This window comes from Orussus abietinus, unplaced genomic scaffold, assembly GCF_000612105.2.
Source record: "Orussus abietinus isolate OABI.00-Male unplaced genomic scaffold, Oabi_2.0 scaffold35, whole genome shotgun sequence".
Taxonomy (NCBI): domain Eukaryota; kingdom Metazoa; phylum Arthropoda; class Insecta; order Hymenoptera; family Orussidae; genus Orussus; species Orussus abietinus.
The window spans coordinates 922,246-935,545 of record NW_019394237.1 but is presented as its reverse complement, the minus strand read 5'-3'; the positions used below and the strand labels follow the sequence as shown (position 1 = coordinate 935,545).

At 56.3% G+C, this 13,300-nt stretch overlaps 1 protein-coding gene across 1 annotated transcript in view; it reads right to left on the bottom strand.

Moving 5' to 3' along the window:
* LOC105694994 overlaps window positions 1–13,300 on the bottom strand; it is a 29,641-nt gene that overhangs the window by 14,526 nt on the left and 1,815 nt on the right. Inside the window, exon 2 of the mRNA XM_012416194.1 lies at window positions 851–965. Within this exon, the coding sequence (XP_012271617.1) occupies window positions 851–965 (115 nt within the window). The remainder of the gene's footprint in view (window positions 1–850; window positions 966–13,300) is intronic.

The window sequence follows — 13,300 nt, the reverse complement described above, 5'->3', positions numbered from 1 at the left end:
GAAAGCCAGGCCGAGGGCAATTGTGCTTTCCTCGCAATCTTTGCCTCGGGAGGGCTCAGCTTGGAAATCTTACCGACTGGAACTACCCCCAGAGCCGGAGGGTGGCTCGGGTCGGGCAAGTTTTCGCCTCTTTTCTCTCCCTCCCCTCTCTCTTTCTTCGACCTCGCAAGAAGTGCTCCAGAGAAAGGGGGACGGGGGAGGGGCCTCCGTCGAAATGGGACCGAATCCCTTCATCCCTCGCGCCTTCGAGTTCGCACCCCCGGAGGCCCTTCCGGTCACGAGCTGAAACCACCCCCAAGAGCCCGGCGGCGATCCTATCAATTTCCTTCGACGGCTCGCTCTTCCCCGGGACGAGGAAAAAACGGAAATGGGCTTTTCGAGAAACCAAGCCCCTCCACCCCTTTTTTTTCCCCTTTTTCCTTCTTTTAGTAATCACGCAGAGAGGTGGGGTAGGAGCCGAGGCTCGAAATGAGGAATCCGTCCCCTTGGCGCCCACCCTTGGATCGTTTCCACCCCCTCTACGTTCTCTACGTTTTCCCGAATCCGCAGGGCTGAAAATCCCGCGATTTTCCAGCCCCACAGGGGAGGGAATTCTCTTCAAAAGTGCCGAGAGATATTTTACACGTTTTCACATAAACGAAGGGTTGGTTCTCTTACACGTGGGCGAGGGTGCGTAAAGATTTTCGAGAGCAGGAGGGAGGATACAAAGAAGAACGGGGTGGGAAGAAGGAAAGGAGTCGAAACCTCAAATTGAATCTCAAATTCTTCCCTGGAGGGGGTGTGGGTGGGTGGGTGGCGAGAAAATCCCCAAAGGAAAAATTATCTGGAAAAATCATGCGAAGAGGTTCACCTCATCTTCGAGACGACCGTCGGCGTGAAGTCCAGATGGAGAAATCCGAGTTCCTGGGGCCGCACGTCGTCGGCACTGCTGTACCGGATGTAGCTGCAAGCAGGGGTGGAGACGTCTGGAAAAGAAGGGATGCAATGATTCCTCAGAAATTTTCCAACGGAGGATGGGAATCTGGTGAATTTTCGCCGACCTCGCCGAGGGTGGTCTCGCGGCTGTTTTCGACCCCTGGGAGGGAGGGGGGGCGGGGGTAACGACGCGCGCGTTAACGTCGAACAAAATCAATACCCGGGCAGTGCGTTCGCATAAATAAATCGGAATATTACTTGCGCCCCATGGAGGGGGTCCAGGGAAGGTAGGGGGTGGAACCCCGCAACCCCCGCTTCTTTTCACTAACGGGGGTAAAAGTGGAATTTCGATCTTTCTCTCCCGAGCGTCGATCGCCGATCCTTCGGGGGCGCAATGTTCAGAGTTTACCGAGAAACGGAATTTTGCGGCAACTAAGTGCACTTCGGGGNCCGCCCCCCTGCCGCCCACCCCTCCAGCTTTTCTTTTTCAACCCTGGCGAGTGCCACCCCCCGCGACGACGACGTATTATGCTCCCCTGATCCGCGGTTAATGAGGCGAGAAGAGTCGCCCGGGAATACCTGACGAACGGGGTCCCTCTTTCTCCCCTTTTCGCCCTATCCCTCCCGTCCCTCCCCCCGGCTCGCCACCCTCAAAAGTCGCGGCAAAAGCACGGGACGCGGTTTTCCCCCCCGGGAAAATCATTCCCGGCCTTGACCCCACCGACCCGCGGAGAATTCCCTTTTCCTCGCCCTTTCCTGAATTTCCTCCGCCATTCTGGAGATTTCGAGTCACCCCCGGTGAAATTACAACCCCTTCCGTCCGAGTCGTCCGTTCCGGGGTTTCGCACGAATTGTCCCGACCCCCTCTGTCCCTTTTCGATCCTCCCCTTGCCTCGAGATCACGTTCAGCGGACACCGCAGGAGCCTCCATCGGAGAGGGGGTTGCTCCTTTCCCGGGAAGGGGGAGGGTGGGGGGGGGCAATTTTTGTGAGTGCACCTTGAAATAATCATGCCTCGAGAAACCGAGCGCGCCCCACGTGTTATGGGGTTGGCGTTTTCACGGATACCCTCGCTTTCCAGAGGGTGGTCCGACCAGGGGTTGCAACCACCCCTCTCCTCCTCCTCCTCTTCCCCGGGTTTATATAATATTCATGTGACGATACCGCGCGTCGAGTGGTGCCATTAGAGCGGGACGTCAGACTTCCCCCCCCCCCGAGAGGGGTAGTTTGTTATCCCGTGAAACCAACCCTACTAAGCGATGCAGGGGAGGGTTTCCTCGCGATTTCCGCGGAGCTACGCCCCTCTGCGACATCTTCCTCTTGGGAAAAAAATATTCTGAGTAAATAAATTTTTGATGAAAATTGAAATTTCATATGTTTTAGGACCTACCTTAGAGCCTACATATTCATGTGGTAAAATTTCATACGAATCGGTACACCCAATTTGAAGATTTGACTCCTCAGATACATACATAGATATATATATATATGTATTAAACGAAGGGTTGGTTCTCTTACACGTGGGCGAGGGTGCGTAAAGATTTTCGAGAGCAGGAGGGAGGATACAAAGAAGAACGGGGTGGGAAGAAGGAANTATATGTATATTAAGAGGGTTTCATACCCTCTTAATAACACCCCCGACGGACACTCTTCCTCCATTTCCGACTTTCCCAGCCCCCTCCCCCAGGAAACGATCGCTCGACACCGATCGGCACTCGGCCGGGGAGGTAGGGGGTGCTTTTTGCGACAAATCTCATTTCCCCTAATTGCATGAACTCACTTCCCCTAGGACCCTTCGGCTCTCCGATTTTCCCCCTTTTTCCGCCCCCCCCCCCCTTCAAATTGTCACGGCCCATTCGGAGGAGCTTTTCCACCCCGGCTAACAGTCAACGACATGCTAAGAGCTTTCGGGCTCCCGGTTCTTCCACGAGACCCTAAAGATTTCCCCATGGCGTTGTCCACCCCCAAGGTGGGAGGGAGAGGATTTCCCAGGGCTCCGGGAGGGTGGAAGAAATCCAGGGACCCGAAGTGAAAATCCTCGAGGGAGGGGCTCGCGGTCCCGTTTCTCTCCCCGTGTCTACACCCCGCGTGAAAACCCAAAGACCGCCGCCATTTTGAAGAAGAGGCCCTCAAAGAGGCGCGCAGGGGCGATTAAGAGTTCCTTTCGAGGACGGGCGTCTCCAGGGGGCCGCGTTTCCCGGTTAACGGGGCTGTTTTATTTTTCACTCTCCTCCCTTTTATCGGCTTTCTTTTATCTCCCTTTTCCTCCCTTTCCCCGGCGTCTCGGGGGAATCTCATTACGCGAGTCCCGGGGGGAGGGCTCGAAGGGTGCTGAAAGGGCCTCCCACCTTAATTGCCGGACGTTAAAAAGAAGGGTGAATCGGCTCTCGACCGTTGTATTCATCATTTACCCCGACGAAGAAGGGCGATCTTTCCCGCGGAAACGAACGCCCCACCTTCCGGCCGGTAATTCCAATTTCCCCCCCGGAAAAATCCCGACCGGTCGACGAGGCTCCTTCGTTGGTCTCCATTTTTTACCCTCTTCTGGATAAATCCCAAGGGTGGATCATCCCCTGATGAGGCGAAGCTCGGTTTCCTTCTAGTGGGATAGGGACACCCCATTCTCGGGGGATACAAAGCGGGTATCCGGTGTCCTGGACGTCTAACGAGGCCCTCCTGGGGGGGTGCGGTCTGACCGCGGGGGTGCAAAGGAACCCCCTCGACCCCCTTTACCGAATCGCGCCTTTGCGCCTCGACTTTTCCCCGATCTACCCCGAGAGGATTTTCGCATCTTTCACTCTATCAACCCCTCAGACGTTGACGAGCAAAAGCCACCCCAAAGAGTTCCGGTCGACGGCCGGCGACGTTACCCCCTGCCGAGGAAATCCGAGCCCCCGGGTTCTGCTACGCCCTTAAGGTGATATGAAAAAGTCAGCATATATATATACGTGTATATATGTATGAAATTTCATTTTTCATCAAAAATTTATTTACTTATCATGGATAAGGAACCCTTCAATTCGTATAATTCACAACATTGACTGTAAAGGCCTACAACATAAATATAAAAAAGGGTATAGATGAATTTTAATTTATCGACGTCGATTAAATTTCTCAGCGCCTTTCGTATCACCTTAACGAGGCCACCCCGGGGGGCACCGCCCCAGGGGGCGTCTCGACGATTGCATCGCGACATCCCGACTGCACTCCGAGGAGCACCCCGGGATTTATAGAGGCGACGTCCAGCTTCGATTCGGTCTGCGACGACGTCCGTCCGGCGTCCCACGAGACGACCCTCCCGGTCCGATTGGACGCGCCGTCCACCCGGGGGGCGGTCGCCCCCAACCTCGAGTCACCCTCGGTCGGACGAGTCGGACGTCCGAGGTCCTCCCTTCGTTTATTCAAAGAAACTCCGGGACGCGGTCGAGGACGGACAGGAGTCGATGTTATCTCAAGAACCCCATTGGGGGATGGAACCCCACGTTTCGATAAACATCCCCCGGTCCTTCCGGCGTCCCGGGGAGTAAAGAGGCCGCGCGAACACGGAAGGCGGTTTCCCAGGGATCTCTGGAGACTCCTGGAAATTCCCGGTGGAAATTCCCGGTGGAAATTCCTCCCTCTTGACGGATCACCTAAATCGGGAGGAAAAATCATCCCCCTTGATGGTCTATCTCCGTCGAGGAGGAGATGGATCAGGATGATGCCGACCAAGCACCGCTGAACGTGGAATATCCGTAAATTAATCGTATATAAATGTTTATTGAACGTATGGAAGATATATATATATATATATATATATATATATATCGCTATACCTATAGGCCTAATTTAGACGATTAATTTACGTATATTCCACTTCATGGATTGCCCAGGCTGGGTTTTGATTCTGGGGTCACTTTCCGTGAAACCGACCATAGACGTTACGTCTCCTTATATCGCCCCATAGTCGATATACATTCGCTATACCTATATACCTAATTTACACGATTAATTTACGTATATTCCACTTCATGGGTTGCCCGAGCTGGGTTTTGATTCTGGGGCCAATTTCCGTAAAACCGATCATAAACGTTACGTCTACTTATACCGCTCCATGGTCGACATACATTCGCTATACCTATATACCTAATTTAGACGACTACTTTACGTATGTCCCACTTCATGGGTTGCCTGGGCGGTGTCTTGGACAAGACTTTCGGGGCTACCGTGCCGAGCGCCCAGCACAGAGGGGTGCGAGGTGGGGTGAAACCCCCCCGGGCGTCCCTCAACGATCAAAGGACTCTTCCCGAGCGGCGACGCGTGTCCACCCTGCGGGGGGTTTGCCGCCATCGAGCCGCGGACTTGTCCGCGGCCGATCCGGACGCGGTCCGGAACCATGCCCCTTTGTGCCAGCGGACGTGTTCCGGACAGTTCCGGCGCCGCCGGCGAATCGTACCCGTTGACCGTCGAAATACCCGAGTTATCGCCCTACGTGTACCCCGACGACGTTTCCGTGACTTAATCGGAAGTTGACGTTTAAATTGCGCGCCCTTGGAAAATCCCGGTTCCGGCGCGGCCGGCGAACCGCGGAAATTCCGGAGTTATCACCCCCCCGCATACGTCACCAGGATATATCACATCGAGGACTTAATCGAGGAAAAGTGGACGTTTAAATCCGCGCCCTTGGAAACCACCCCCACGGAGGATTGACGACCTCGTCCGGGACGGTACCCGAGGGTGCGCCGGGGGGCTCCATAAATCGCGCCTAATTAAAATCGGTTAGTACGCCGAGCGACGCTAATGCTGATAATTTAACCCTTCGCCCCCTCCCCCACAACCCCCTGAGCCCAGAGATCTCGGTTTAATAATAATCTCGTTAACGGCAGCCCCCTGATCCGGATGAATTTCTCTCTCTCTCTCTTCCTTCCCCCCCTCTTAATTTCCATCCCCCGCCGGAAATCGAGAATCCCGGACGGATGACGAACCTTGATATCGTCGAATCGTCGGAAAATTGAGTAACGAGGGAGATATAAAAATATATATATATATATAGAAATTCCGAGGGTGGATTTTTCAACGGTTTAAGGGCTGTAGATTGGTCCAAGGGTCTAGCAGCCACCCCCGTGAGCCGTGCCGCCGACGTCGTCTACGTCGCCATGAAATAGCGCTACCGGTTGTTGCTGCAAAATCAATATCACCCCCTCCCCCTGTCCTCCCCCACCCTTGATTCAAGCCCCGTCCACATTGCCGTCTTTCGCATCCCTCATTCTCGATCGCGCTCTGCCTCCTGCCCGGTCCATACGCGGCCATCTTGCGACGGGGTGGAAGCCCCCCTTCGGTTTCCTCCCCCCAGAATCTTAAAAAATTCCGCGACAACGGTTCTTTCCTTCCCCCACCCCCGCCGCTTATTTATCAACGCCTGGAATTTATAAGGGAAGTCTAGGAGGTGCGGTGGGGTGAAATTCCCCCCCGCGTCGGCGGGATCCTCAAGGGGTTGCCAGGGGGATGCTCGGTGACAGGCGGAGTCTCTCAACCCCTTCGGGTCGAGGACCGACGTCGGCTGACGTTCGAGGGGGTCGGGGCGTCTTTGCCGACGACGTCGACGACCTCGCCGTCAGGAAGGTGCCCCAGCGAGGTTATTTCGAGGGTTACTCCGACGACACCCCGAAATTTCCACGGTTTGGGGAAACCGTGAGAGGGCTCGGGGGGTTGGTACGGTTCGTCTGGTGGGGGGGCAGGGGGACGAGACCACGCATGACCACGATTACTCGCTGCCACGGGGGTAAAGTGGGTTAAGTGCGACCCATGTAGACGGGGCCATGTACCCCGGGGGCATGTACTTAAACATCCACCGGACGTATAAATCTAGACACGTGCACGTATAATAATATACATAAGTACATACGTCCAGAGGTGTACACGTACATGTATGTACCTAGGTGCGTGACCGGAAGCGAACTTTCCGCCGAAACGAGAGCGGATCGTTTGGTTAACAAATTCCATCCACCCCCCTCGCCCACCCGCCGTCCAACCCCTAGAAGATTCCCTGTGGATCCATCCACGTAGAAGGGTGGAAAGCAAGGAGCCCGAAGGAAGAAGTCGGTCTCTGGATTTCCCTCCTTGGCATTTCACCCGGTCTCGTAGAGAGAGAGGGGGTGAAAAGAAAAAAAACAGGGGGGGTACGAGCCGAGCGAGCCAAAGCCTCGAGGAGCACCCCAAGAGGGCGCCTATTTGGGGCTAGCGGGACGGGGGGGGGGGGGTCGGACTCGATTTGCATGGCCGGGGTTGGCTCAAAGGGTGCTTTTGACTTTTCCGAAGTCGCCGATGCCCGGGCGCACCCTGGACGTGCCCGATTGGCTGCCCCCCCCCCCTGCAACTTCCGGGGTTCGGTCCGGTCCCCCCCCCATCCCCCTTGCCCCCGTCAGAGGTACAGGGCTCACCGATCCGGGCGGTTCAAAGAAAGCTCGCCGAAAGTGCGAGAAAATCGCCGGGCCACCCACCCTCGCCGCCCCCCACCCAACCCCCCGTACTCCGCATCTCGGGGAGGTTTCGCGGCCGCTTTCTCGCGCACCCCCCCTTTTCCCCGAAACTTCGCCGACTTCGCGAACATCCCTCTCGGCTTGACACTCGGTCGTTCAATTAATTTCCCTCCCCTCCCCCACCCACCCCACCCACCCCTACGGCGCTCGTCAAACTCGATTCTCCGGGAAAGCTCGCGCTCGCGGGGGGTAGATTGCAAGCCCCCCCTCCCCCATCTTTCCTCATGGCAGGACGACCAGGCGAGATTCGCGACTCTTCCGGGATCAATGAAGTCCGAACTACCGTCGATCGACTCCACCTTCGATCCCCTCCATTCGGAGACCAATCAGCTGACATTAATTCCCTCCATTCTCGCCCTCTCGCCCGCAAGCCCATAACCGGCGAAGGAGCCCGATCCTCGGAGGCGCCAGCTTAACGAGCTTAACGCAAGTCGAAGTTCCGGTGGGGGGGGGGAGGAGGAGGTGAAGGAAGGGGGTGCTTTCGGACGAAACTTGGCGTCGACTTGACGGGAAAGCGCGCCGCGACGTCCGCGCGAAGTACGTCCTCCGGTGGTGCAAGCTCCGAGCTTTGGTCCCCAGGTCCCCCTAGAAGGACAGAGAGGGGAAGGGGGGGGGACGAAGCTTCGGCCACTTAGGGCGGACTTCCGGTACGAATCAGTGCCGCCTGGGAGCTTTCCCCGAGAGCCTTCCCGCGTTCTCGCCGACTTCGGGCTTGCTCCTCGAAAGCTCGCCCAAGTTTCCCGGAGGCCCCCCCTTCCCACCCCCACCGGTTAGGGACGATCAAACAACCCCCCAATACCAATCCCCGGAGACGCCGGGAAGGGGATTTCGTTTTTGGCGGAGGAGGAAAGGGGGGAGCTTTCCCCCACCGGTGCCCCCCCACCCCCGCCTCCCGGGGTGCGGAGAAACCACCCCGATCGGGCTCCGTGGCTAAGGGGTTGATTTTCACCCACGACGAGGAAAATAGGAGGAGGGCCGGAAAGGTGATCGACACCCTCGCCTCGTTACCCTCGCCTCCCTTCCTCGATAACGTGCCAATTTACGATCCAGTCTGCCCCCGATCCCCATCCCCCTGTACAGGGATCCACCCCCTCCCCCCAACCCCAACACCCCCTATATCTGCCCGACCTTTCAAACAATTCCGATACCTTGACGGAGTTATCGGGGAATTCTTTACTCCCCGTGAAAGTTGCCGGCGTTATTGCACACCTCCCCCCTGCGCCCCTCCTCCTCCCAGGAGCCCCCCCGTTTGTTATCTCGCTCGGGTAAGTTTATATTCTATCTCTTTGCGCCTTCCTCCTTTCCTCTTGCCATCCCTCGAAATTTTTACTCCAACTAGGGATCCCCCTCCGCGCTTTTCATTTATTCCATTCCCCCTCCCCCCCACCTCCGACGGCGCCTTTTCAACGAGATCAATTATGGAGGGTCTTTCATCGGGGGGTTAACTACATATACATACACAAGGTGTTTCTGACAAGAGGGGGGGTTAATCGCCCCCTGCGTGAAGTTCCGATTAATCGAAGCCAGTATTTTCGGGGATGGTCGGTGAAATTGCGAGGTTTAATCACCACCACCCCCTCAGGTGGGGGGACCATTTCGGGGGGGGGGGGAATAATCGAGGCCGAAACGAGACTCGACGATTAACGCAACGAGGGAGTAACAGTACCGCGATATCCGGCCCCCGAATCTCTCGTAATTGCCCTTTCGGCGTAAATTCTTAGCGAAGAGCTCGGTAATGCCGAGAATTGGACGGGGGGGATGGGGAAGGGAAGGGGGGAGGATCGACCAGAATTTCGGTATAGGCGAGTGACTACGAGAAATGGGGCTCTATCGGGCCTGGGAAAAAAGCAGCGCCTGGAACTTTTCCGATTTATCCCGGCAAAGTTTGCGCGGTGTCTCATTTTAATTGGGGCCGGCGCCGATAAATTTCCACCTTCTTCCCCCCCTCCCCCCCCTCCCCATGGCGATAAAACGCCGGAGGTCACTTTTCGCGACCCCGGCTGGAAAAGTGGGATGGCGCCGGGTGTTCCTCGAGGTGGTTCAAACTCTCGACGCTCTTTAAGAGGATATAAAAGCCGCTGGGAAATTTAATCGACGTCGATGAAGTAAGAAAAATTCATCTATACAATTATTGGGGCGAACACCGTGCCCGGACCCCGCCACGTTGGCTCCAGTCCATGATGAGTAAATGAATTTTTTCATGAAAAATGAAATTTCACGAGTTTCGGGACCTACCTCGAGGCCTCCATATCCACGTGGTAAGATTTCAAACGAATCGGTACACCCAATCCGGAGGATACTTTCCCCGACGATTTGACTTCTCAGATATATATATATATATATAGGCTGACTCTTGCATATCCTCTTTAAATCGCCGACAACGTCCGCGGCAATAATATCCACCCCCCCCCCCCCCCCCCCCGAGGGGAGGTCGGGGGCCTCGACAGGGGGGTGGAATTCGCCTCCAAAAGGGAAACGAGTCCCGAATATACCCCACGGGACTTCGGGGATTGACTCGTTATCGGCTGCGCGAAACTTTCCGAATTTCCTCCTGCCCCCCTTCCGGGGAAACAATCCAGCGGGTCGAATCCTCTCCTCCGGGAGGGGGTCTCTTGACGGGGGGCGAGGTCTTCTTCATCGGTCGGACCGGAAATGCACTCCGTTGGGCCGGTGAATTAAGCTCCCAGGGTGGGAGGTTTTCGGGGAATGGTCTCCGATAGAAGGGGTTAGGGGGGGTTGGCGGGGGAGGGATAGCTATTTGCAAGAGAATTTCGCATAAACCGCTTGTTTCCGCGAGAGTGGTCCCCGGGACATCGCCCCCGCCCCCCGGGGGGCGGAAATTGCGCCCCGGCCGCGCCACCTCCTCTGCCTTTTTTCATTTCCCCCCTCCCCCCTTCAATCGTGGGGGTGGGACGACCGTGAAAAAAAATTCTCACTCGCGATAGCGATCCTCCCCTGGGGTGCGGAATTTTCCTGAACTCCTCGGCGTGAAACCGCAGCTGGTAAAACAGGAAAAAGAAAAAAAAAAAAGAAATATCGACGATACGCAGGACCGGTCTCGAGATCTGAGATACTCCCCCCGGGAAATGGGGAAAAAGCGAAATTAAAACACCAATACCCCTCGAGGGGGGGAGGGGGCAAACACCCCCCTGTACTACCCGGACCTCAGAGATCAGACGAGGCGCTCCGAAAAAGCTGATCGGTGCGCTGTTAAGGATCGAATTCCGATATCGATCCGCCGATCGGCGACATACCGAAGCGCCGAGCTTTCGGGGGGAGGCGACCGCCCCTCTGAGGAAAAGCTAATGAAATTCCTGCCCTTTTCCCGAGGGGGCCCCGCGAGCCCCGTGCCCATCGAGTCGCCGCGAATTTTGCCGGGAAAACCTCGGGGGAAAAAGCTCCGCGGCGATCTAGGCAGAAGGGAGGCGGCACGAGGAGGAGGAGGAGGAGGGCTCAGAAGAAACGGGGGGATGCGAAACGAGGGCAGAAGAGGAGATACGAAGGACGGACGAAGAGAGGGCGGGCTCGGTGCACGGAAGACTCGGAAAAAAGGGGGAGAAAAGCGAGAGAAGAGGACCAGGCGAAACGGGTGGGAGGGGGGGGGGATATTGAAACGAGGATGAGAGAGACAGAGAGAGAGAGGGACAGAGAGGCTTAGCTTCCGCCACCCTGGCGGGCATGTACGCTTTACACGTATTTACGTCTTAAGCGTATGTAAAAGTACATACGTGTATGTAAGCACATAGCCGGCACGCGCGAGGTGGGGGGGGGGAGGGTATATACGTCACCGCGAAAGCTCGTAAGNCCCCGGCACCCCCGCACTTTCATTTCCCTCCCTCTCGCTCCCGCTCGCGGGTCATCTTTCTCCGGCGGAGCTTCCTCCACCCCGCCCGACCACCCCCTGCCGTTTATTTACCACTATGAGCTACCCCGGAAGTCTGGGCCGTTCCCGTCGAAAGCTCCGAATTTCGTGCAAAGGGTGACGAGACCCCCCGCGAATCGAAAGGATCAAAATCCCAGAGGTTCTTATGGAGAGAGAAAGAGAGAGAGTTCAGAAGTCGCGGGCTCGGAGCCCCCCTTCCACCCTCCCGATTCCGCCGAAATACCGCGAATTAGGGGAAAACTCCCGAGGGAAAAGTTTCGGAGGAGACCCTGATCGACCATTTTTGTCTGGGAGATTTCCCTCCCCCGCGACCAGGGAGGGCGGGGGGAGGGCACGGAGAGTCAATCGACGGGGAATTACGGGCGATCGACGAGGTGGACTCCTAGAATAGCGCCGGCGGATTTAAAGAAAGCCCGAGACCGTCCCTCGGGGGATGAAAGCAGCTTCCAGGGGTCTCGTCCCATCTCCGAGGAGGACCCTGAGGGGTCTGAGGGTCTTGGAAGAAACAGGAGAGAACGCGATTCCTCCCTCTTGCCCAGGGGGACGTCGATTCCCAGCCCCAGGTCGCGACTTCCCCCCCCTGAAAAATCGACGACCGCGGTTTCCTCTCTCTCCCCCCCTCCCCCCATTGATACACCATTTTCCTCCTTTTGGAACGATTCGCAATTTCTGCAACCTCCCCCCCGCCATAGGGCATCGCGAAATCGGAAGAGAACTGTCCCATCCGCGATTCCTCGAGACGTTTGCCCGCGAGGGGTCGACTGGCGGTTCCAACGGAAAGTCGGCCGGCTCTAGGGGAATATATATATATCGATCATTCTCTCGAGTCTCCAGGGTCTCCGTGGATTTTTCCCCGCGAAAGTCTCGGAGGGTTCGTTCCCTTTGCGCTTCGACGGGGGAAAAAAAAAAGAAGAACGAAAAAAAAAGAAGGAAAGAAACCGAAGAAATGAGATGAAAATTGGGAAGGAAGTCACGGGTGGGGAGGTTCACGGGCGGAATTTAAAACGGCCGATCCCGGAAATTAGGAAGATCCCCTCCGCCCCCCCCCTTCACCCTTGCAGATGGGAATTACGAGCGACACCCCCGAGTCCCGTCGCCTGGGGCGATCTCACCCCCGATTTTCGAAGGTACTCGGAGTTGCGGGAGATCCGCGAGCCGCGACCCCCAAAGAAAATAGAATAAATTCTACGGCGGGAGAGGGAGAGGGGGGGGTGAACTTCCCCTAACGAGTGTTAAAACTTGGACGAGATTTAATAATTAGGCAAATCCTTCGCCCCTCCGCCCCGGAAGGGGAAATATGGCAGGGGGAAAATCAATTGTCACACCGGAAACCGCCTCCACCCCCGGAGACGAACTTAATCCGTTTTTTCGCCCCTCGTTCGTTACTCTCCCCCCGTTTTTTCGCCCCAAGACACTTTCTTACCCTATTGTTCTCCATTTTCGAGGATTCGAGGGTCCTCTAGGGGTGTCGGCCCTCACCCCCGCGAGGAAATCGGGGAAAGCCATCAAAAGCTCGTCCGCTTTCCCCCCCAATTTCCTATTAAGGGTGGCATTCCTCGCGGTGACGGCTGATGTATTCCGGATTAATGCAAACGGCTAATGCTATGCTAATGTTCCTCGGTAACCCCGGCATTAGTGGTCCCCGTTGGTACACAGGACGTAAATACGCCGCGGAACGGCCGCGCGCTTTCGGCGCCGCCACTTTCGGGATCCCGAATAGATCCCGAATCGATCCCGAGTCCTCCTGGGCGGTCCCGAGTAATCCCGAGGAATCCCTAAATGGCCCCGAATGGTCCCTTATGCACCGGGAACGAGGAACCCCGAGGAACCACCCCTTTCTCCCTCCCTCAGTCTCTCTCTAGGGTATCAAAGTGCACCCCACGTACAGGGGGCCTTGTTAAGAGGGTATGAAAGGCGCTGAGAAATTTAATCCACGTTGATAAAGTAAAATTCATATATACTCTTTTTTGGGGGAATGTCGTTTT